Here is a 25,157-nt window from a genome sequence, read left to right as displayed (position 1 = left end):
TGGTACAGGTTCAGCTGGTAAAGGCAATACCTGCAAACTGAAAATCCACCGAAGCAAACCCTTTAAATGGAGTACTGCTTCTGCAAGGTTTTAATATTTTTATGTAGCAGTTTGTTGTTTTGCTTTTGTTCGGTAGCTTTGAATTTAGTTTGAAAAATTAATTTCTATATCCTCTTAAGGATTAACTTCATCACACCCCTACACACTTCATCTGTTTTGTTTGTTAGTCTGAAATCCGTGGGACTGTCATAGTAGTCAAGATAAACGTGTATGCATGGGTTGGACTACGGCTTGCGTAGATGACCCTTGTAATTAGGGATTTCAGATACAGCACTACAGACTGTTGATGAAAACAGTCATGAGTTTAGCCTTGTATAATTGTAGTTTGACATTTTTGGTTTGCTAAATGCTTTCATAACTAAAATGGATGTATTATCCAATAGAGGAATAATATTAATGTTGACACTGTTGGCAATTAAAAACAATTTTGGAGACTGACTTTTACTGCTCCTGATTGCTTTTGAAATAACTTGTTTTTCAACGTTACTGTAGTATTGGTTCATTTATTAGGTCTTTTTTCTTGTGTGACAATGAGATAATTGCTATTTATTTTTTATCCTGTAAGCAATTATAATCGAAGTAGCCAAATATAGACTCTGCTTTGACCTGGAATCAGAATGACCTGTCAACATGAGGCTACTGTACTCTTCAGCTTTTCAATTTATTTTTTTTTTTCCGTATGTGCTCACCAGAATGCATTCAATAGGGCTGAAAAAATCACGTTTAGAGTTTTCGGTGTTCATTAATTACAGTGGTGCAAAGCCATAGAAACTGGCAGATAAGACCAACTTTGGGTTGGTTATTAACAAAAATCGTCATCCTTTATCTAGGATTGTGTGAACTGTGTTGGGTCAAGAGTGTCTGAAGCGGCCGGACGAGGAGATGCCGGCAGGCTGCGTGGGGAGGGGTAGTTGCAAATTAGGGGGTGAATTGCAAAGAGTTGACTCGGGATTTTTTGCAGCCGAGTTTTGCTAAAAGGAAGCAGAAAATACTTTCTTTTACTTTCAAAGTCAGCAGTTTAAGGTGAGGCTCAGCTTTCATATTGAAACGTATGTCTACGCCTAAGATTGTAGAAGTTGTTTTCTGTGACGAAAGACCTGGACATTTACAACTGTGTAGCAGAAATAAGGGAACGAATATGAAATGAGAGAGAGTGAATAATGCTGTAAGTAGTACCAGGAAAGAAATTCAGAGCAAGAAACAAGGCTCTTGACATAGGTATAAATGCAGAAGCCAGAAGTAAACAGCTGTACAGTGGGTGGAAGGATACCATTTTTCAGCAAATTCACTACCTGAATGCCATGTTTGATTTAGTTACGGTGGGGAAGCCACCATGTGCTTACAGACGGGAAGGAAGTAAAACGGTGCTCTGTGACTAAATCGTTAACACTTATATAGGAACAAGGCAGGCGAATGACTGATTTTGGAAGTTATGCTCAATGGCCCTTACTAATTTCCTGCTAAAAGTAAAAAATGCAAATCCACATTACCATAGAAGTCATGTATTGAAATGCAGCAACATTCATATCAACATGAAATTGTGTCACCGGTGGTGGTATTGTATTCTGTCAATGTTTTCATTAAATAAAACATACTTCAGTGAGAAGTTGCTTTTCCATAAAGTCTCCCTTTGCACTTCAAGCCAGAGTTTTTGCACTTAGTTGGAGCACTGCTCTCCATGCAACCACCATGTCTCATGGCTCTGTAGCTGCTGCAGAACTAACACGAAGCTCCTGTGCTAAGTTCTTCCACAAGAGCAAAGATAAAATCCCTGTTTTGTACTGCACTGTTTTGAGTTTATCCTCCAGTTTTAATGAGGAGCAGGTGTGTTGGGATGTGATGTTATGGTGTTGGTTAAGAAGTTGGTTGGTGTGGGGCTGTTGGTTGAGGTTAAGAAGTGTCTTGCCTAATTGGCTCATCCCCCTCCTATCTGCTGGCGTTAGTGCAGGTGTAGTCGCCTCCCTCACCTGGGTCTGTCAAAAATGTCACAGGCTCGTGCAGCCGTGTTTAATAACAGCGTCATTTTGACAGATGCGTGTTAGGGAATGACGCCTTGATTGGTACAGCAGCAGGTGGGAGGGAGGGAGGGGGTACCTGCCGCAGTGGGAAGGGGCACGGGGCTGGGTTGCTGGGGGCAGAAACCAGCTCCCCCAGTTCAGCTGGGGTTGGAGGAGTGCTTTGGACCACGTCTTTGCAGCAGCAGAGAACATGTATTTTGGAGGCTGAGAGTGGCATTCATGCCTGCACTGAGGTATCGGTGCTGGAGAGGTTTCATGATCCGTCAAGTGAACGGGAATGGGCAACTTCAGATATGCTGTTGTCCAAGATCATTTTATATGCAGGGTCTTTGTACTGGGAGTAAGACTGATGCTTGAAGTTCAGCTCCAGAAGTGCAACACTTACAAATCTGTGAGCAATGAAGAAGTTTGGTTGAACAAGGTGGGGAGGGAATTCAAAAAGGTACGCTGAATTCTCTCCTGAAAAAAGCCTGCTTTTAAATTTAAAGTTCATTGCTTTATCTCGACTTTCAGAAAGCTCGCATGAAACTTTCTTGCCTTTGAAAGCTTGATATAAACTCTTGAAGTACTTTGACTGAAACAGAAAATTTAATAGTGAGGCATTTTGAACGTGGAATGATGTTTGTGGACGAGTAATTTAAACAGGTACTAATACGAAACGGTGTTGTACTTGAAAGGCTACAATTGGTATACACACACAAACTGGGTAGAGTATCACTGGGAGCAATAAAATGTAGGAATACTTCAGACTGCTTTCATTGCAAACAATTTTTATGGTATGGCCTGTGAAACAATTGAAATGCAGAGAGCTGGCACATCACTAGATTGATAATTCCTCCTGCTACTTACAACTTACTCTCGGTACAGATGTCCCCAATTCTTTCTTTCTATCACATTATAGTTTCTTGCCTGTTTCAATTTCATGCCTGCCTCAAATGTGGCATTTTTTGAAATTGTGCCTGCAATTTTTTTTTTCCCCTCTTTAAAAGTTTACATCAGATGAAATCTAGCTGCTGTTTTTTATCCTAAGGTTTACACTTAAACTTTTAACAAGCTCGTTTTTAAGAACAGTCTTTCCTTGAGAGAGCACTTGGCTGATCCATCAATAATTATGTAGTAATAAAGCAACTGTGTAAAAATGGCACCTACGTGCCGAACACATTGGTTTGCAGAGCCACTGACAAAGATGAATGTTTATTACATTTTACTACTTTTGGTTCTGCAGATGCAATACAGCTATTTTCTTTTTGACGTAAGCATCATGAAAAGTAATTTCCAATTGTGGAATGTTTATGATAATAAGGATGTATAACTAGGGAGAGCCCAGACTGACTATCAAATACCAGCATGAGTTTGCAATGCTGGTAATTTAGAAAAAAATAAACAAGAACATTTTTTATTTTATTTCTTTGCTTAACATTTCTTTTAAACAATCACTGGGACAGAACAGACAGGGAACCCTACAATGTCATGTAGTTACTCTTCTGAATTAATTGCTATTATATTAATTGTTGATTCCCCCAAATTTGGCAAGCTTCCTCATTCTCCTTGCTGCATCCAAAGATTTCTACTTTTAATTTTGCTACAATATGGAGAAAAATGTAGTGTCTAAAAATAACACGGAAGCCTGAAATTGTTGTTCTTGTTTCATTTCTTTTTTTTTACATTCCAGTATAATTAAGGCTGTGATTTAGATGACTTTGTATTGTTCAAATCTGTCCTCGTGTTTTGGGCAAAATGTGGAATAATGTAGTCTGTAAGTTTTTATGGCCGGTAGATACGCAGTCGGTTCGGTCAGTCAAGCTGATTGACTGCAATCACCACTGCAGAGGTGACATTGTCTCTTGGTAGCAGCTGAGAAATACCTTGAGAATTAAACTTTTGTAGATGCAGACACTGGGATCCCTGCCTCCGCAGCCCCTGGCATGGCCTCCTGGTACTCCTTCACTGGCTTTCCCTGCGGTGATGCCGGTGGGTACGGATGCCTTGGCACAGCCGCGCTGGCTGCCTGTCAGAGGTGTCCTAGCCCTAAGGTGTTTCCATCGACTTGCAAACCTCTTCTGGGCAAAGGCCAAACGTCACAGGTTCTCTGCTGTCGCTGCCAAAAATAGTGATTTGGCCTTATTTTGGGTCTGTTATGCCCGATTTAGAGTGAGGGGTGCATTTGGTCCTGCTCCCAAAAGGCCCTCGAGTGGCATAGCTCCAGCTTCATCCCCTTGTTCACTGGGAGCGATGGCAAGGTTGAGGTCCATGTGCCTGGTTCATCTCAGCGGGAGGCGAGGAGCTATTCCTGGGGGTGATGGCAGGGTTGAGGTCCATGTGCCTGGTTCATCTCAGCAGGAGGCGAGGAGCTATTCCTGGGGGCGATGGCAGGGTTGAGGTCCACGTGCCTGGTTCGTCTTGGCAGGAGGTGAGGAGCTATTCTGCAGACCAGTTTGCTGCCACAGCCCTGAAGTCTTGTGGCAACTTGTAGCTACGTCAGCAAACGCTTTCAACCCAGATCATTCATTTCAGTTGGCAGTTGTTGACAGTAATGTTCCTTTGCTTGGCTTTATTTTAGCATTTAAAGATTTTTATGTTGATTTTGATGGCATGAAGAGAATGGGAGTGTTTTGTCTGGACTTTAGTATTCTCTGCTTTGTCTTGCTAGTAAGATTCAAAATCTTACTCTTTCAGGAGACAGGGCTTTTGTCTGTGCACGTTGGTAGCTCTTCCCTCATCCATTCCTTCTGTCAGCCCATTATCCTGGGCTTATTTCACTGCACTGTTAATGGTGCTTACGTCTGCTGTGGAAAGAGTTTACCTAGTTAAAACTAACGTAAAGAACCATCCATCCTAGTTTTATCTAAAGAAGTAAAAGAAATAAAGGAATAAAATATAAATAAACATCTGTTCCGTAGGAAAGGATAGTAGGTCTGAATTTGAAATCATGATCTGGTGGGTTGGGTTTCATTTTGTAATGAAATAGTAAAAAGTTATCCAAAGCTTATTTTCAGGACATACTTTACTGTTTTCAAAGAAATCAATATTGCATTTAATGCTGAATGTGTTTAAATGAATTGGTACATGAAATGCACATCCCTCTCTCCAAATGGGCTGTGGACACGTAGTCATGTTTCTGAGAATTGGTGCCCTAATACAGTATGTTATGGTGAACTTAGATTAAGCCTCATGGGAAAGCATCGTTATTCGGTTAATTAAAGAAGAACAACTTTGATACTATGCCATATGCTGTAAAATAAAATGGGTGCATGGCAGAAAGAGCCATGAATCCTTTTAGTGTGTGTGAGGCTGAGCCATGATTTGTGACTTTCTTCTTGCCTCTGCAATACCGTGTTAAGTAAGAGGCCTAATATATTTAAATAAAGAATTAATTACATCTAACAGGATGCAGGACCTTATCTTTTCCAGTGCTCTCTTTGCAACGTGTTACCAGTCTACCTGGTTTTCAAGACTTACTAAAATCTTTCCAAACTCATCACTTTGCTCTGCATCTAATCAACATTTAAACAGGGTCTTTTGTGTGCCTGTACCCCGGAGAATGGCAGATTGGTGAGAAACTGTAAAATCAGCAATGTATAACCTAGCTAAAATGACATATTAAATATAGTCCTGTTACTATATAAACTTTATATACAACAGTCAGATGTTGAGATTAATCAGAATGACAGGTTGTACAAGCATATGGCTGGCCTTTCTGATAGCCATTAGCTTGAAAGGCCGGCTTTGAAACCGGCTCCATTATTTATAGGTGAATCATGCTGCTGGGCTTTGTCGGGAAAAGGTTATTTCTCCAGCTCCACTGAAACCTCCTGTGCACAGAAGTGCCTTTTTCCACCATTCCTGAAGAATAAGGCAAATTATTCTCCAGGAACTTCTCCACAACTTTCTTCTTTTGGAAAGTTGTGGTGTCGGAGGGCATTCCAGCACTGTAATGATGGATCTCAAGCATATGGAGTACACATGCTAATTATGCTGTGCTTATGGTTCAGTCTATCCAAATGCCAAGGCATTGGGGCCTCAGAGCTGCTGGAGGCAAAATGTTAAAATCCTTCACCACTGTCTACTGCACATCTGGGAGAAGGTTCGCTGCAGTCCCTAAAATGTCTGGGGAGAGGAGGAGGAGGAGGAGATGCACGTCCCCTCAAGAAGTTTGCTGCAGTACTTGTGCTGTCTGCAGCAGGATTGTGCTGCAGTTTGGCCAGTTGACCAAGCGAGCCTGCTGTGCTCCACTGTCACCTGGAGCCACGCAAGCAACGCCTGTACTTTGCAGAGATCCTTATATGCTTCATATAGGTGCCTGAATGGACGTAAAAATGCCTTGGTCCCTGGAGCAGGGCTCATGTGAGCTCTGTTTGGGTTCAGAGCAAGACAGAGAAATACTTGACCACCTACCTGTTTCTCAGCCTTTAGGCATGGTTAGAGACAAAAAGCACTTCATCTAACAAGAAACAGCACAACCTCCATGATTTTTATTTAAAAGGATGGTCTGCACTGGCTGCGGCCATCTGTTGCATAATGGACTGATGCTCTTAACACAGATCTGCATTTCTGTAGCTGCTACCTTTTAAGAATTCAAACCCATGTCTCTTATTTCCAGGGTTGTAAACCCCAACTGTTGGTCCTGATCACTGAACCAGAGTCAGGATCTTACATGTGTGATCTGTCTCCACTCCACGCCTCTGATAGTCCTGGCAGCATAAAACACTGCCTGGTGTCTGCTCTGAATCCAGCCCCCATCCACTGCAGAGGCTTTCTCCTTTGGGCCAGGTTCCCACCTAACTGCTTCGTTTACAAACCTTTTGCTTTTTGTAGAGGAGCTTCTGCTCTTGCTGGTTATTCTACTGTAGTAGTAATAATAATAATAATAATTAATAATAATAATAATAATAATAATAAACTTTTACCTTCTCTTTCCTCTCCCCATCTCTGTAATTCCCTGCTTGCTATTTCTCATTAGCAATGAAGGAAGGAAGAAGCTGGGTAACAAAATGAGAAATTTCTTACCCGATAATTTTCTTTCAGTTAACAGCTTCTCACCATTCAGCCCGCCCGGACAGCGTGGTAAGTGGCCAGGATACAAATTGATTTTTTTTTTCTCTGAATAAAGACTCGGGTATATAATTTAATACACTATATTGTGGTGTTGTCTTAATACTAATAATTGCCTGCTGAAGCATTTCGGTAGTGCAGGTGGCTTCTGGTGGCTGGTGCTGAGCTTGTCGCCAGATCTACCATAGACCAGATCTGAACCTCAAAGGAGGGAGTAGAAGTTAGCCCACCTTTGCTGAGAGAAGGAAAGGGTAATTAGAAGAAAATTGTAAGTGGAAAGTTCAACTCATTCCTCTTTCTCACTCGTCTGGGTGAGTTATTTTGCTAGGCTGTTTTTAACCCGGAGCAGCTCTTTGGTCCAGACCACAGTGCTGGGAGCAAGAGGAACACTGCTTCTTGAATGGGAGAGCTGACGTAGGCCAGGTTAACATGGATGTGAGTCTGTGGCCTTTGGAAGCCCAGTGCTGGCCTGTGTGTCTGTCCTGGAGGTGGGGAGTTGTTGGGTGGGAGTGCAAGGGTAAGTGTGGCAACTCTGACGGGGCAAGAGATGTGTTGGAGTTAGGCTGGGCTCTGGTTTGCACTCCTTCATGACAGTTCAACCATTTGTACTTCTGCTAAAGGAAGTTTGCTCTAATTTTTGGGCCATCACCTGAGCCAACCTTGAATTTTCAGTGGTGTCCTGAGAAAATAAGGTAGCTTTGCTTTTGAGTTTCAATCAGTCAAATTAGCCTTAAAATGTTGTATTGCAAGTCTGCTCAAATTCTTCCTGTGTCTTTGTAGCTTAAAAACTGTGTGTGTATGTATAGCTGTATACATATACGATTTTTCCTGGTGGAATAGAAATTGATTCATGATTTTAAAAAATATATAGATAAAAATAATGCAAGCAAAATGCTAGGATTTGCTTTTAAGTTCTCAGTAGTGCAGAGCTCCCCGTCTCATTTTATTTGGTGTAGGGAGGGCGGCATGTTACAGCAGTATATTTGCTTCTCAATAAAACATATGTCCTGCTGGGGTGGCTGAGCGCCGGCCAGCCAAGGATCCTGGGCTTGCAGGGACGGACAGCAGAGCATTTAGTGCCCACAGCAAGACCTGGCTACTTAACCGGCGAGCTGCAGTTGCAGAAATGATGCTTCAGCACTTAAACATTAAACCAGCTGTTCCCTTTACGGCTGGCTCGGGTGTAAAGTGCTCTTGCTGTTTTACAAGGTGGTCTGGCAGCATGGGGAAAGTGAGCTGGAGACTCATCTGAGCCCGGCTGCCTTTGCTGTCGGCTCTCCAGGGCGTTGTACAGCCCTCACCCTCTGCAAGAGATACGGCGGCGTTTTGCACTTGCAGGGTTTGGAGAGGGGAACTGATTAAGATGCTGGTCAGTTCTTCTCCCTGGCCTCTTCCTTTATATAAACTGTTACTGTTGGATACCCCTGCAGAGATTTAAAAAAATGCAGAAAATACAGGCCAGAAGGCACCAAAACGAAAGCAGGGTGGGGGAAGGGAAAGGAGAGAAAAGATGCCAAGAACAGCATGAAAGGCAAAGGAGGAAAATACAGCAGGGAATTGGTGGTCGGATGGAAAAGAGCAATAAGTAGGGGAAATCTGTCTATATAGTCTCCATTTTAAAAACTTTTAAGTTCATAACTACTGAGGCAGGAGGGGGTGAATATGTGGACGAGCGCTGAGATGTGAGTGTGTTGCACCTTCAGCAGGAGCGCTGTGATCGGTCTTGGCGTTGCTAGACACAGAAATCATGAGTTGGAGAAGACTTGTGTCTGTGCATGGGAGCTCGTACCATTTCTGGGCTTTGGAGCTGAAAAATTTCATTTGTGGTAGCTAATGAGTATGTTTCTGGGTATTTGTCAAGTTGATCATTGATGGTTATTGGTTTCATCAGCAAAAAATAGCTGTTTTCATATTGTTCAGAGCAGCCGTCCTCTAAGCACTTGGTCATGGCAGCAGGGTTGTGAGCTTAAAAAAGAACGATGAGTTGCATCAAGTAGGTTGCATAAAGGATGCTCTTTTTCACTGTTTTCAAAAGGTGTTGGGGGGACATGAACGTTATTCCAGAAGAGGAACATCTGCTGCTGGTTTTGAGGACAGTGTCAAGATGTTCTTCAGTTCAAAAGCTTAACTTTCAGCTGTATTTATTTTGGGAGGTTGAAAGGATTTTTTCTGAAGGGCTTTTTATATTGCTATGTAGTTCAATAAGCACAAGCTTACCTTTTCAAAGAAAAATCTTCAGAATCAGGAAGGCATTGTTTATTGCTGGACTATTTTTGTACTACCTGCTTTAAAAAACATATATTGCAGGGAGGATTTGTGGAAAGAATGGAGTGATTAACTGTTTTTCTGATGGATTAGTGTTTAAGTTAACAAGTTTCTGTGTCTGTTAAACTAGTGGCATAACCTTTAACTGTATATAAAATGTGTGGATGCGGTTTGGTTAGATCCTCCTTGGACTGCGAGGTGAAACAATAGCATTTGTTTCAGTGTGGATGTGCTGCCAGAAAAGCAGTGGGTTTGGTGGTTTGGGTTTTTTTCGAAATTGAAATTTAATTTATGAGAAATGTGTTCAGTATCTAACAAAAATTCTGTGAGAGATGATTGACTGTAGGAAAAGCTTTTCTCATAATTCATTCCCATATATCATTAAGCACACAAATTTGAAATTCTGTTCTTGCGATGGGATAATTGTTCTGCAACCGCCGTACGAAGGCGGCTAGTGCGGGAAGGCTGTCGGATGTCAGTCAGCTGCTGCGGGAGAGATGTAGCACCTGGAGCTTGAGTCTCAGTGTGAGGAAATAGAGGCGCAGGCACTTAATAAAGATGGGTTTGTAGTTCTGCACCGGGTTAAGGCCGAATCTTGTACAAAAACCTCCTTCTGCCTACAGCGACGTGGATGAGCCTGATGCAGTGACTGCAAACCAGCTGGGGCTGATCCCGGCTCTTGTTCCTCTTTGCTTTGTGAGAAGGTCCTGTTTTCAATGGATAGGAGCGAGGAAAGAGCTAATGAGCTTGTACATCCCTGCTTTTGTACAGGCTTACCTTGCACAGCCACTCTCTCACACTTGCAATGGTAGGGTATGTAGCAGATATGTGCAATTTCTTCGTTTTTATTAGACTGTGTCTTTTCCCTCTTTGCCCTTCATTTTCACCCTTTTGGGCTTTGACTCTACACTTCTTATAGTCCAAGTGTGAGGAGCCGGCTGGTGGGCGCTTTGCAGTGCCAGGGCTGTGTGTCCTGGTGCTGCTGGGCAGCCTGGCGCCGGCCAGCGATGGCTCCCGCCATCCCTCATCGGGAGGAACGAACGTTTCTGGGAAGAAGGGGCCTCGCTCTGCATGGCGCAGTGTGTTTGCTTTCTCTGAGGGAGCTAGCAGGCTGGAAACTTGGCTTCGGCTGGAGAGGACCCCTTAACCTTGCCTTGGCAGAAGGAAATAATAAAGTGACAGACTTCATTTATCTTTATGCTGTATGTGTGGCCTCGTGTGCTCCGTACGCCGTCAGACCTAAATCCTGGTGTCGAATTGGCACTATGAAGGAGTAGGCTGTAATTTTCAAGGTGGCTTCAGGTACAATAAAATAAAAAGAGTTTTCATTTAAATATGAGCATACACGTCATCCGTTTTGTGACCTTATTTTGTCAGTAAGTGCAATTAATTTTGCTCTGTCCTTACGTTCTGTTTTTGTGGTGTACTTTTGTTACGATGGCACACGATGGTATTGCCAAAGGTGACCGGGGGGAGCCCGAGCCCTTGGCAGCTGTGGGGTGCGTGCTGTGGGATGGGGGCACGGCGGGGCCGGCTGGGATTGCACAAAGAGGTGCCTTATCCGGAGCAATGAGATTGGCAACAGCTTAAAACTGCCAAGATAACCTGCCAGCCTGCTCCAGAGGCTCCTAGCCCCATACTAATAAAACTCACAGCGTACCCCGCTCGTACGGACCCATGGACTCTGCTCACCCCTTGACGCGCGGTAGGTTCATTTGCACACCCATTGATCCTCGTACGCCGCACTTCATGCCGCGCTGCTGCTACTGCAGCATTTTCACATCCATTTCTCTTCCCTACCTGATGCTACGGCACTTTGTCTGCCCTGCGCCGCTGCCGCTCCCCTCCCGGTTACCCACGCTTAATGACTGTTCTCTTCACGCCCCTCGGTAAATCAGTTATCTTCCCCTCCAGATGGGTTCTTGTCCCCTCTGATCAGCTAATCAATTATGTTCTGGTGCGGTTGTGCAGTGCCTTTTTTGACGCTAAGCTACCGCCTTCCCTTCGCGCTCCTTGCAGCTCCCAAAGTGGCACCGGCATCGCTCATCAGATTTAGCTGCAAAAGTGTTTCTGCGCTCTCGGGTTCCTCCGACGATCTGCGGGAGCTTTCTGTGGCTCCCGTTGGTTTTAATCCCTCCCTGGAGAGCAACAGTCAATCCCGCTATTTCTGATGCCCTGGGCTCAGGTCGTTTGGTTTGTTGCTTAAGGATTTTTGTTAGTGAAAAAGCCTCTCCCAACTATTTTCAGATTTTGTCGTGCTCTAGTCCCAAGTATAACAGTCAATCCCGCTATTTCTGATGCCCTGGGCTCAGGTCGTTTGGTTTGTTGCTTAAGGATTTTTGTTAGTGAAAAAGCCTCTCCCAACTATTTTCAGATTTTGTCGTGCTCTAGCTCCCAAGTATTTCTTAAATGCTGGGGTGCTTAGTGTCTGGTGTTGTGCTGAATAGGTGGAAGGGTTCTTTGTTTAAACTCTTTCGGCTCTTTGACTGCTACGAAACGGTGTGACGGAGAGTGTATTTGCTGCATGGGACCAGAGCACCAAGTGCCTTCTATTATATCTGCTCTGGAGGATTTCCTCCATTTCTGTCTGTAAGGAAATCCTCTTATCTGGGCAGAGCAATAAATAGTGCTGCCTCCTGTAATAGAAACAGAAAAACACATTCTTCACATGGCTGTTTTTAAAAATGTGGGGTTTAAAATATATTGGCTGGCATGATTCTTCTGTAATAAATCCCCATAATAGCGTGCTATGTATACATTTAATTAGCTGCACAGAGGTAGGGAGAGGGGGAGGCGGTGTGTTAAAAGAGGGTTTAGCGTGCATTTAGTAATGACAAGAACAGTAAATAATGCTACAGGTTTACAAACCTAATCCCCAGTGTCTGATTGTAGCCCTCACATCTACTGGAGTCGGTTGGAAAGATGTTAAAAAGCTGTAAAGAAAGGGCTTTTGGGGATTTTTATTTTTAAATATTGGGGGAGATGGCTGGGTGACTGATGGTTTTAAGTGCCATGGATGTAGCTGATTTGGGACCTTGATGGAAAGCTCTAGAAGTGCTGTCCTCCTCTGCTTGCCACGGAGATGTTAGGTGAGGATGGAGTAGGCTGCTCCTCACTGCCTCGCTCTACGCTCTTTCCAATGGTACTTTCATTTAAGAACTGGATTTGGGTGTGTGGGGGGGTATTTTTAACACCCAACTTATTTTTTGCCTGTGCCCTGCAGTAAAGTGGTTGTTTTTCTTAACAGAAGAAATCCGCATGTCTAAGAGCCATGCCACGTGACGCTACTGCTTTTAAATAAGCTTTTAAGAGGTTGGACCAGATGTTGACCACATCTGTGTTTTTATTTCGTCGAACATTTCATTTTGACCCTTTTATTAAAAGAGAAAATGATCATTTAGAAATTGTTTTGAAAAGTTTAGCAGCTGGGAAGATCTTTCTGGTATATAAAAAAGCAAGGGGTTTACTTTCCATGCCCTGGAGTGAGCCATATAACATCGAGCAGACGGATATTTATGGCTGGTAGGGTCTACTCCTGTTGGAAACGATTGCCGTGGAAATTTTCAGCTCAAAACGGATGTATTCTGTTTTGAATTGGCATTCCGTAACAAAACACGTATTTTTTTTCTCAGTGAAAGCGTTAAACTAGGGATTTGAAGGCACCTTCTCTTCTGAAAAGCCCCTTGCATTTAATGAATGCCTATCGCCTTGGCAGGAAAAAGGACGACTTGCAGGCAGAGGGATATCCTGCAATTACTCCCTCTACTGCCATTATGGGGTCTAAGAAATGCTTATTACGTATAACTTGCTTCTGGATTCTTCTCTGCAATTTACCAGTTGGAGAATGAGTTTTCCGTCCCCGTTGCTAATTGATCCAATAAGAAAAACTGGCACCTAATTCAGTAACAAGTTATATTTAAAATGACATGGGAAATTGTTCATGGTGCCTGAAATTACATCATGTTCAGTCTAGCATATTAGGGCTGTATAAGGGAACAGATACCTACTGTACTGTGACATATTAAATTTTAAACCTCTGATACAAAAATATAGCAGGGTATAGGAGGAGCGAGGTGTTTAATGATGAATAAAAGCAGCGGCAGCTTCATTTCAGTGGGATATTTTTAGTGTTCTTAAGATGCTGTGGCAGTTTTTACAACAGATAATTTTGGGATGCGATTTTATGTAAAGTTGAGCAGTGACTTGAGTAGTTCCGTCACCACTTCCAAATTTTGATTTTCTAGCCTGCGATTTTCAGAACTTAATGATTTTTGAGGTTGGCTCCCTTTTTCTTTGTCCCTAATTCCAAGCCTGTGTAGATAGTTGACAGTTTATCTGGTGCAATGAATATGGAAAAAAAAAAGAATCCTTTATTCACTCAGATCAACCAGATTGAAAGTTGGGGTTTTTCCCCCCAACACCTTGAGGAAACAAAAGGTAGATAACACAAAGAAGGGGGAGGCCATCCCCCCTTTTGTCCTACAACTTGATGGTTAAAGCACTTACCCAGAATATGGGCGATCCGGTTCGAGTCCCATTTCTGCACAAACTCCTTCCGACCTAGGAGCCAGGTTATTCTGGCCTGGGCACACTCTTGCACTCTGCTGTCGAGCTATTTTATTTTGTGTAATGAAACATTTCTTGGATCCAGGTGGACAATCTCCTGGGAAGGCATCTCAGACACTAGACTACAGTATTTACTACTTTCCTCGGTGAATATTTAAGCATTTTGGTCACTGGAAATTTGTATCTCGGTTCCAGCGGGAGAGACGTGTAGTGCTGTTTTGCAGTATACCCTGGACTCCCGTGGGTGATGTGGCATACAGTAATTCCTCTCTGCGCTTTGCATGATTACGGTTTGCTAAAAAAATTCCAGTGAGTTATATTAAAGAGGCAGCAAACCACCAGGACGTATTTTGTCACCTTGCTGTTCCTCTCCAGCCTCGAGCCAGGGCGTGCTTTGCCATGTCCTTGGGTCGCATCCCTGCCTGCCTGGTAGCGGGGTGCCTGCACGAGGAGCTGGTGGCCCTGGTGCAGAAAGTTCTGCTCTTACTGCACTATATAGAGATCAGACCAGAAGAAAAGCAAATGTACTGAACAATTATATAGTTATTATAAAATCTTTTACACTTTTAAAGTATTTTTGAGGAAAAAGGTTGTAAAGTAAATCTGGTGCCTGGGGCTGAAGTACAGTTAATTTCTAAATGTAAGGGCAATGAGAAATGTTCCTTAAGGCCTTTTCATTCATATTAGCATCAGATTACTGAATTGGTAAAGATACTACTTTTATGAGACAATCTCAGAAGAAAATCAAGATGCAGTATTATGCGGCTCCCTGCAAGAGGACATTTTCTTCGGGGTGAAACCCGTTTTGCGTATGACTTGGTATGGAAAGAGTTTAAAACTTTCTGTTGGTTGTTTAAGGTGGATTTTGAAAAGACATTTGTGAGCACTTGGTGTCTGATACCAGTAAATGTCTGTTGAGTTGAGCAGCCAGATCCTTTGCACCGCCTCAAGAAGCGCAGCCTTTTTTCCTAACTAGTTGTTTTGGTTGGATTCCTGACCCTGTGATTTCACGTACTTCAGGCAACTGGTTTAAACGCCTGAGTTTTGTCAAGCGGAGCATTGTCCGTATCTTCTGGGAATGCTCGTAATGCCTACCTTTGCTTGTCTTCACCATTTGGTGCTCCTCAAGCCTCGAGGCTCCGCGTTGCCATAACCTGCCATTGGATCAAAATGCTGCAGCTGCCTTCCCGGTCCTCTACTGGTCCTCCACACTGCTCAGGAGCTCTGCTCCGCGGGAGAGCACCAGGCTGGAGAATCAAACCATTCTTCAAAGGTCTTGGTTTGTGGGGAGGCACATCCCCAGGACTGGGGAGCAGGAACCGTGAAGATGCCAAGCTCTTCTGCACCGTTTCAGTTTTAATTCGTTATTGCAGATTGTTGAAACTTAATTTGTTGGGGTTTTTTTCTGCAAGTAAACTGGTTAGGTCATCCCTTGTCTAGTCTTGATTAGATGTAATGGAGATGACCAAGAAGATTGCTTCATTCCCCAGCATAAGTCTTTCTTGAATAATTTATTTTCTTCTCTACCTGGACTACATTAATAGTGTATTACTACTGTACATTAACGTGATGTGGAAAATCAGGTTTTGCTGCTGTACATTGTGCCAGTCCCAAATTAGGCCTCACTTCTGCGCTGTTATGCTTTTTAATGGATAGAATATTAAAAAATGTGTTTTCAGAAGAAGTCTTAATAAATACAAAGCTAGAAAAATTACAGTGAAATTGTAATTACAGAAAGTCATTACTGTTTAACATTTCTCTAGACCCTTCCATAGCTTTTAAAAGTTATTTTAAAATTTGGAAATGTTTTAATAATTCCCATTTTACAGATAGAAAAACTAATACACATCTTTTTACAGAACTGGTATGAGGTAAGTGCTTCAAATGATGATAGATCAGAATCAAGAAGAAAGCCATGGCATGACTGTCGGCATGATGTGTTATTCACTGGTCCATGCTGCTTCCCTGAAATCAGAAAATATTTTCTAAGTCATAATTTACAGATGAATCATTGACCTATAGGCTCTGACAGAGAAATTCATGTTGTGATGAAAGAAAAATGGTCATCTTCCTAAAATGGTTTCCCCAGCTTCCTGGTGAACATTGTGGCTGTAAATTAAAATGGCAAAAAAAAAGGCAACTGGAAGTGTTCGGCAGATTTTTAGTACTGAGGAGGACCGTACCAGTTCCTGAATTTTAAATGAATTCAATGTGGTGAATTTGTGCGTGCGTGTACCCCCAATATCGAAAATACTCAGCAACGCCTTAAACCTGCTGGATGAACACGGAAGGATGCAAATCTCTGAAGGACGATTGTTAAGTATTACTTTACCGTAGAACGTGAATTGTGATTGATTTTGAACAAACATCCGCCTAATTAAAATGTGTTCTTTTCTGTAGGTGAGAATACAGGAGATGGTGAATTAGACCTGAGTGGGATCGACGACAGTGAAATAGATCGGGTAAGGTGCCCTCTTATCCTGGGTGTCTCTGCATTTGGGTATCTGAGAAAGAAAAATGGTTCTTACCTGCTTTGTCCTCTCCCCTCACTGCCTCTTCGCTCTGATCTATAGAGAGGTTCAAGGGATTTCAGTGATCTGAGATCAAAACTCACGTTCACGCAAGCCTGTGAATTTGGTGTTCCTTGCCCAAGTTTTATATCTATGAGACTGCTGGTGCTGCTCGCTCTTACCGTGCTGGAATAATTATGTTTTAGAACGTCTTTTATTCTGAAGAAGGACTTTTAAAAGTTTGGTGGAGCTCTAAATTCATTATTTAGTTAAGATATATTCAACATAGGAGGCTGCCATGGAAACCAAACTGTAAACCCAGTGTATACAGCTTCTGTGTTCTCTCAAAGATTTCTGTAACATTTTCTGGATTTATTATTATTTGTGTGGCAGTGAAAGAGACCCTTTACGATATAGCCTGAATATGACAGACAGACAGTTGTGGAAGACGGCTTGTTGAAGGCCACGCAGCAGGTCAACACTTGAACACGCCACAGAGTCCGGCTCTCCTGACTCTGAGCCTGATGCCCTCTCGAGCTGCCACGCTGGTTTAAAGAGTAATTTGAACAGATAACACCAATGCTAAAAATTCCTTTTGGGGTACAAAATCATTGAGAGCGATGAGGTTGCATAGGGATTACTGATCTGCAGAATGTTGTTGGCGATTGATGAAGGAGCAGGAAAATGCTCAGTTTGACTTCAGCCGTGAAGCGGGTTTTGCTAGGCTGGGTGTTAGGAGGGGTCTTGTGAATCAAGCAGACGTGGTATGGAGGGACCGGGGAGGCTGAAGATTTTCAGTATAGCAGGTCCATAATTTAAACAAATGCGGGGGAAGAACAAGCACATTTTCTCCTCCTCCTAGGATCTGTGATGAGGTCATAACTCTGCTTTTATGACCTCATGTTCATTTCCATGGCAATAGACTGTAATGTAAGCTCAGGATTATGAACTTTCTAAAATCATAAGAAGGATGAATAACTGAGCTAGGAGGAAGTGAGTTTTACTATTACAGCTCACCTTTGATAGAAGCAGACGAAAGAGTGAAAATATTGGTCTGATAAACCAGGACTTGCACAGCTGTTTGCTCCTCTCGTTCGCCCTCCGAGGAAGGACTCCTCCCTGCATTAGTTTCATTTGACTGGAGTTATTTTTCTCATAAAATCCTATATGTACATTTTGCTTGGGAGAAAATCTCGAATGCACAAACCCGTAAGATGGAGAAATCTCAGATTGTTTTTCTTGCACTTAAACATCGTTTTACAAGTCTTGGGTCCGCTGCTTAAAACTAAAGTGTCTTGTTCATGAAGGATGAACCAATTTGTCTTCTCCGTTCTGCAGAATTTCTTCACTCCCTAACAGCATTGGCTGTAGAGAACTTTTGTTTCATGGGCAGTTGCTAAATACTGGGTTTATTTTTACATTTAAGTAATCGAAGAGGAGATCTATCTACCAACCTGCCGGCCTGCCTGCTACCTACCTGTTTATTTATTTCTGTAATTCATCTGAATGGTTCTAGATATGTTTTACAGCTCCACGCCTACTAATGATGTTACCGAGACTAAGTAGAGTTAACTGAAAAAAGCCTAGATGTGGTTACTGAACCCAGCTCTCCAAAATCTAGAGGACTAAAACTCCCGCAATCTAAGGTGGTATCATTCACACAGATGTGGCCATTGAACTCAGTAACTGTGCCTAAACCTTCACAGAAACCTACCCAGAAGACACATGTTTCTGTTTTGGTAGCGCAGGGCAATGGTTCCCATACTGGTTTGAATTACAGACCACCATCAACACACAGAATTACTTGCAGACGGCCATGTTGTCATGATACCCTCTCATATCATCTGAAAAAGATCATAAACCCAGGATCATTTTAGGTTAATTACAGACCACGTACAATGAGTCCTGGATGGTTTTTGGTCACCCCATCATAGTTTGGAAACCAAGCACTGTTTTTGAAAACATGTTGGTTTTTGCCAGCTTTAGAAGTTACTAGAAATGCTCTCTGATTGTCACATCTCAGTCATATTTTCTTTTATTAATGTATTTTAAAAAACAGAACATGAATTGACCTTGGCAGTGGTTTTTCAATTCAGTTTTGCTCTGTGGTTTTCAAGTTGATTTCTGAAAGTAGATAAACTTGTTTTGTCTTTTAGTATATACTTAACGAAACAGAAGCTCAGATAAAAGCAGAGCTGTGGATGAAAGAAAATGCAGATTATTTGAAGGAACAAAAAGGTAAGTATATAGGACTGAAATTCTCCTTTTGGCCAGTGTTGCTGAAATATGCAGTCTGTGTAATCTTCATGCTGGTTACCCTTTTGTCATCTTTCAGAAAAGGAAGCAAGAATAGCAAAAGAGAAAGAACTTGGGATTTATAAGGAACACAAGGTATTAAACTGTGTGCTAATTGTGTCTGTCTGAAAATGTCCTGGAAATTCCTTACATTTACTGATCAGCTCCATGTAGGATGTATGGGCATAATGGTACAGGTCACCACTAAACGAGCAAAAGCTATTGTATCTCTACCTGTTATTGAAATACAAGGCTATAACTTTTCAGGTGGTGAGTAAAACACTTTCTTGCCCAAACTTTTATTTTAAATTACTATTGTGAGAAAATTCTGTGCATGGCAAAGTCAGAGCTAGCTCTTTGCATTTATGATTGCTGTCCTAATTGCTTGCTTATTTAAATACAGGTCTTAAGACATGCTTAATTTTTTTTTAACGTGTGCATGGGGAATTTGTTTGTACTTGCCATAACTTCAGTAGCTTTCTTTGCTCTTGCAATAATGATTTCTTTATGAAGAACTGAACAGATCCTTGTTACAGTCACTTGAAGGAATATTTTGTTCTACCTTTCATAAAGAATGCGACAGTTATGTTAACAAATGGCATGTCCTGTCTCCATGTTTAGCAGTTTAAAGCAGCCTAATTGGCCATATATTCACGATTTACGGCATTAGTATTTTGTGTAATTGAGCGAGTGACAAGTCAAATCTTCCACATGCAACTAAAATCCATGTTAGTTTTTAGTGTGTATATCCTCTATCTTTTTTTCCAACTAATGCGAAAGACAGAGTTTCCTACTTCCCCTAGGTATTTCAACAATAAAAACAAAACCAGACAATGAAACACTGTTCTATGCTTCAGAGTTTCTCATTCATCCTGCACTTACGGAGACGTGGCAGTCTACCAGCAATTTTCAAAATTGTATAACTCGTTGGCACCGCCAAATAGCCCAAACACCCACCTTTTTGTTCGGACAACACAGGAGTTTTTCTCTAACTCTGTATTGTTTCTGACAGCTCGAGTAGAACTTGATTAATATAGTGCTTTCCAATTTCAAGGTAGCACTTGACCCATGTAGGTAAACAGAGGGGCTATTATCCATTAAAAAATAAATCTCCTGCAGCGCTTGGTGTTAAAACCTTCCTTTGAAAAGGAAAATGCCAAATGAGAAACAGAGGTTCTTTCTTTTTCCATACCTACCCAGGCGTTGGACATGGCTAGAAATGTTCTCCGGTGTCATTTCTCTTTGTCTGGCTCTGCGCAGCATCAACCTCCGCAGCGCAACGCTGGGCTTGGGCTGGCAGCGTTTGCCTGGGAAGGGCCGTTGCAGGTGACATTGCCGCTGCGCTCGTGTGTCTGCAGCCTCCTGCTTCCTATCCGTCGGCATTGATGCCAGTCCACGCTTAGAAAGCTGCTGCTAGTATTCTTGGCCTTTTTCAGTGTGGAGGAGGAGTTGGGTAGATGGTCTCCCACGCCGCGTTCGAACTTGATATAAAATACCGTTGCAGTTTCGATACGGAGTTGTCAGTGCTTAGGGGAGTCGTGACCCAGCTTGACTCTAACTTCAAAGGCAATTTTAGCAGGGGAATTTCTTTATTTCCATGCTGGGCAATGCTATCAGGGTCCCTGTTCCTGTAACAGGAGTTGACTCCCTTTTTCTTTTCCATGCGTGAGAAATGGCCCATGTTTCTTCTCTGGCAGCATTACAAATACTAAGTAAAAAATTTGTAATAAACTGTGTGGGCATTTGGCAAAAAGTGAACACTTACCTCTCGGAGGGAAGAGACCTCTCGGTCCCGCTGAGTGGCAGGAGAGGGAGCGCTGGCTTAGCCCGGCCGCATCGCCTGCATCCCCGCATCAGCAGCACCTGAGCCAGGACTGCTGAGCTGCAGCTCGCCCTTCTGCTTCACGGAAACTTTGTTTGTATCTACATCACTAATTTTATATTTTAATTAAGCCAAAGAAATCTGCAAAGAAGCGGGAGCCAATTCAAGCCAGCACAGCAGGAGAGGCAATTGAAAAGATGTTAGAACAGAAGAAAATCTCAAGTAAAATTAATTATAATGTGCTAAGGGACCTGAACAGCAAAGGAAGTAACACACCAAAGAAAGAGGATGACAGCACTGATGACAGCACCAACACCAAGAAGCTGTCAAGAAGAAAATCTATTGCCAGTAGGAATATAGCCAACCCTGTAAACAGTGTGGGAAAAAGGTACTGCAATTGTTCATTTGTATCTCTGTCTGTGAGACTGTCTATGTATCTTTCTGAGCCAGACAATGTAGGGACTGAAACATTTGTTTGAGGCTAAAATAATGTCGGAGCTCTGTTTTTATTTATTTTGCCTGCAGTGTCACGGCGGCACCTTATTTATAGCTCACATATCAGAGGTCTGCTTTGGTGCGAGTTAATCATCCTGAAGCCAAAAAAAAAAAAAAAAATCAATGGAAATTCATAAACGTGAATCTTTCGGCCGGGGACACCTTTTCTTCATATACTCCTGACATTTGCTGTCCTTCCTTTCTAAGTTGTCTGTATCAGCTGACATGACACTAAATGTTTGAAAGCTTTGGCTTTTTGCTTGACTTGAAAAATACAGTTCCCATCTGTTTCGAGAGCTAACTGTTTTGATTAGCTTTTATTTTAGTTTTATTCCAAACTTTTGTTGTTAATTGATGACACAAATATAGAGCTTTACAGTAAATAAGCTTGTCGGTTTCCTGGTCTGCATTTGCAAATGTTTTATAGTGTGATGAAAGCTACTATTTTAATGAGTAAAATATTCGACTTGCCGGGCAGATTTGTAGTGTGCTGTAAAGTGTTTGAGGAGATTGATGTGTCCTATCTGCAATACTCAACTATTTTATTTGTCTTCAGTTTATGAAATCATGTCGGATGATCATTTGAATCGTGCCTATGTATAGTAATTTCTTGCTTAGATGCTATATGTTTATTTACTGCCTAAAATACACAGTTTTTTGCTTCCAGAAGTATAGGCCTGATGCCACAAGGAAATTTTGGTGTTTCATTCTGAAATGGAAGACAGTGTCTTGCTCCAATAGTTCAGATTTAGGTGTGTGTTGCAGATGAGAGCGGGTAAAGGGCCAGGGAGGGTGGGAGGGCGGCAAGAAATCATCTATTCGTACAAAAATGGGAGATGTAGGATACTTGAAAACATGAAGCTGGGAGAGTTAGTAAGTGCATGTCCCTCAGAAGCTAAGCAAAATGAGGATGACTAGACCTAAACCCCTTATTTTGACTTCATTTGGCAGTGAGGCCAGAGGCGCGGTCTTCAGTTTTGGCTGAGAAGCCAAATGCCAAAGCCAAAGCTTTGCTTCTCAGCCAAAATTGAAGACCGCGCCTCTGGCCTCACTGTCACCAGGATACAGGATTTTGCAGTGTACCAAGCGTCTTTTCTTTCTTTGCTGTACCTTCTTTATTCTGTATTTTAGCAAGATGGCTTCATCCTCGTTCAACTTCTCACTCTTAATATCAACAGCTTTGCTTTCCAGTTCTTGGCTCACTGTGGATTTTAGTCTCCTCTATAAGTTGCTACTTGAGGTGATGTCTAATGACCCAAGCACATAAGTTTTCCACTAGTGAAGGAAAGTGAAGACGCATTGAGGATTAACTAACAGCATTTAGCCTATGCTTTATTTGGATTTAACAGGTATTAATGAGTCATATTTCTGGTATTTCTAGTAAAATATGGCCGATTCAGTTGTCTGAAATGCAATGCTGCAATGGGAAGTAGGGGCTGGGCAGGATCCCGGTTGCATTTCAGAGCTCAGCAGTAACATCCACGCTCGAGCTGCTTCACCACGTCTGAACCTTGTCACTTCTGAGGTTTGCAGAAATGTTGGGCGCTCGGAGCTCCTGTTGAAGTCAGCATGTTAAACTCTTAACAGGTGTTAATCTCTTTGGAAAATCATGCCATAAATATTTAATTTAACAGTGGTGCAACTTGAAAAGGTTTCTAAATAAATACAAATCAGTATTTTCCAAAAGCAGCTAATAAAACATGTTTATTTTTCCTCTTGAGAACCTAAAGTACGTCCTTAAGATGCATAACAGAGTTTCCTGGTGATGATTAGCAGATCTCGGATACAATGAATTTTGCAGCAGAACACTTCAGGGGAGATTGGGGATACATGCAGATATGTGAGTTAAGGAGATTTTGCACTCCAGAAGCAGGCAGTGTTCTTGCTCAAATAATATCAAGGACTTGGCAAACCATTAGTTGGACTTTTTTTTCCTTACAATTAAAGATTTATGACATACTTTTGATTTTTTTGCTAGTAGTCTAAATGCCGTGCCTTTTAAATGGCATGCATAAATTTCTGTGTTCTGCATTGTTCTTATATGCCATGCATTCATTGCCTTTGTTCAGCATTGTTCCTCTGAGAGGTGAATGGCTAAATACTTTCCCAGTGATACAAAAATCGTGGTAATTTATATGCAATTAATAATAGTAAAACCCCTGAACATTGCTTATTAGAAAATGAATGAAGCACATAATGTATCTTTATCCAGGAGGCATTTGCAGAGATCTTGCTAACCATTTTGGTTTGTAGTGATTTACAGTCCTGTGTGTTTATCTTTATATGTCTTAAATATTTAGTAAGCTGGATTTGACTGCAGTAGCACCTTGCATAACCGTGCTTTGATCCGGTCCTTTAGTTCATCTGAGTTATAGTCAGATTTTAAGGAGCTACTCATTTAGTCCTGATCCCAATTAGAAGGTACCAGTACCAAGTTACAGGGAGCTTTACAGGCTAGGAAAAGAATACTCATCCTTGGTGATTAAAGCAGCACTTTTGTAAAGGTATAAAATTAGGAAAGCAGATTTTTTTTTTTTTTTTTTAAATAAATAAATATCTTTATTGATTTCCTTTTGCAAGCCAAGATTTTACATACCTCACCAGGTTTGGACAGATGATGCAGCCAAGTTTGTCACGTGTCTTGGAAATCATCTTCATATACCGTATGTGGCACCCTGGAAATAGGAAGTTGATCTTCATCTCCATCTTTCTAATTGCCCCTTGCTATAAAATACTCTGTGCTGTTATTTCCACATAGAGGACTCCAGATTATCTCTAAAAAATGGTTAACCCAGCCAGAGATGGTGCAATCTCTGGGTGGTTTTTCTTTTTTTAATATGACATAAACTAGCAGTTACAGTGTTAATCAGTTAAAATATTGGAAAAGCTTTTGTTTACTGATGTAATAATAGTAAGCAAATTTTACAGTTTTGTAAAAAGTTGTTGATTTGCAAGAAGTTTATAAAGAGCTGGAATGCTAAGCATGGTCCCAGGAGCATGCTTAAACTGGATATTCTTTCAGTTGGTGGCCCTTTTAATATAGTTTTGTTGCTACTATAATCACTTAATATTTACTTGGATTCCAAAGTTTATCTGCATGTTATTTCATTAAAAAATCCTGATTCTGAAATCTTGGAAATGTTTGGTATTTTCTGAAATTTTGTTAGGAAGGTACTTTCAAAGAATTCTTCCAAAGATCATGCAGATTTCTCCTTTTTAGATGAGTAGACATTATATACATCAATATTTTCAGAAGCAAACTGGATTTTTGAACAGGTTTCTTTACTGTGAATGCTGTGCAACTTTTTGAGTTTTAGAAAAAGACATGCTTTTCTCAGACACATCTCCCAGAATTATACCGGGGTTTTACTTATTGTATCTGTCAAGATGGTAGAAGACTGGTAATGGCAATGTAAGTAATTTCAGGAATTTTTATGTTGTTTAAATGTATTTCATTACATTTCTTAATGCATTTTTGTTCCAGTGGGTACCACAATTGGTGCTTCATACGCAAAAGCTGTTTCATTCTCGGTGTGTTAGAGATGTGGCACGGTGGATGTTACCATAATAGATGTTGCAACTTTAATTTCAATTACCAGTTGCACAGTTTTAGAGATGTGGCACGGTGGATGTTACCATAATAGATGTTGCAACTTTAATTTCAATTACCAGTTGCACAGTTTATCTTCACTAATGTCTTCTGTGCGTATGAAGCATAAGAATAATATGTTGAACTCCTAGAAAAGAACAATTGCCACTTTGTCGTGGTTTAACCCCAGTCAGCAACTGAGCACCACACAGCCGCTTGCTCACTCCCCCCGCCCCGGTGGGATGGGGGAGAGAATCAGAAGAGTAAAAGTGAGAAAACTTGTGGGTTGAGATAAAAACAGTTTAATAATGGAAATAATATAAAGTATAATAATAATAATAATAATAGAATAAGCAAAATATACAAAGCAAGTGATGCACAATGCAATTGCTCACCACCCGCTGAGTGACGCCCAGCCAGTCCCCGAGCAGCGGTTGCTGCCCCCCCGGCCAACTCCCCCCAGTTTATGTACTGAGCATGACGTC

At 41.7% G+C, this 25,157-nt stretch overlaps 1 protein-coding gene across 2 annotated transcripts in view; it reads left to right on the top strand.

The window, feature by feature from the left end:
• The window catches only part of BRF1 (BRF1, RNA polymerase III transcription initiation factor subunit), a 180,398-nt gene that overhangs the window by 109,881 nt on the left and 45,360 nt on the right, over positions 1-25,157 (top strand). For both annotated transcript variants that reach the window (XM_009273366.1, XM_019470509.1), the window contains exons 12-15: positions 16,362-16,423; positions 18,628-18,709; positions 18,807-18,862; positions 20,720-20,976. In XM_009273366.1, the coding sequence (XP_009271641.1) occupies positions 16,362-16,423; positions 18,628-18,709; positions 18,807-18,862; positions 20,720-20,976 (457 nt within the window). The remainder of the gene's footprint in view (positions 1-16,361; positions 16,424-18,627; positions 18,710-18,806; positions 18,863-20,719; positions 20,977-25,157) is intronic.

The sequence above is a fragment of the Aptenodytes forsteri genome, unplaced genomic scaffold, assembly GCF_000699145.1.
Source record: "Aptenodytes forsteri isolate BGI_AS27 unplaced genomic scaffold, ASM69914v1 Scaffold479, whole genome shotgun sequence".
Lineage (NCBI taxonomy): Eukaryota > Metazoa > Chordata > Aves > Sphenisciformes > Spheniscidae > Aptenodytes > Aptenodytes forsteri.
Note: the sequence above shows the minus strand (reverse complement) of the source record. Positions and strands in the feature narration are given on the sequence as shown.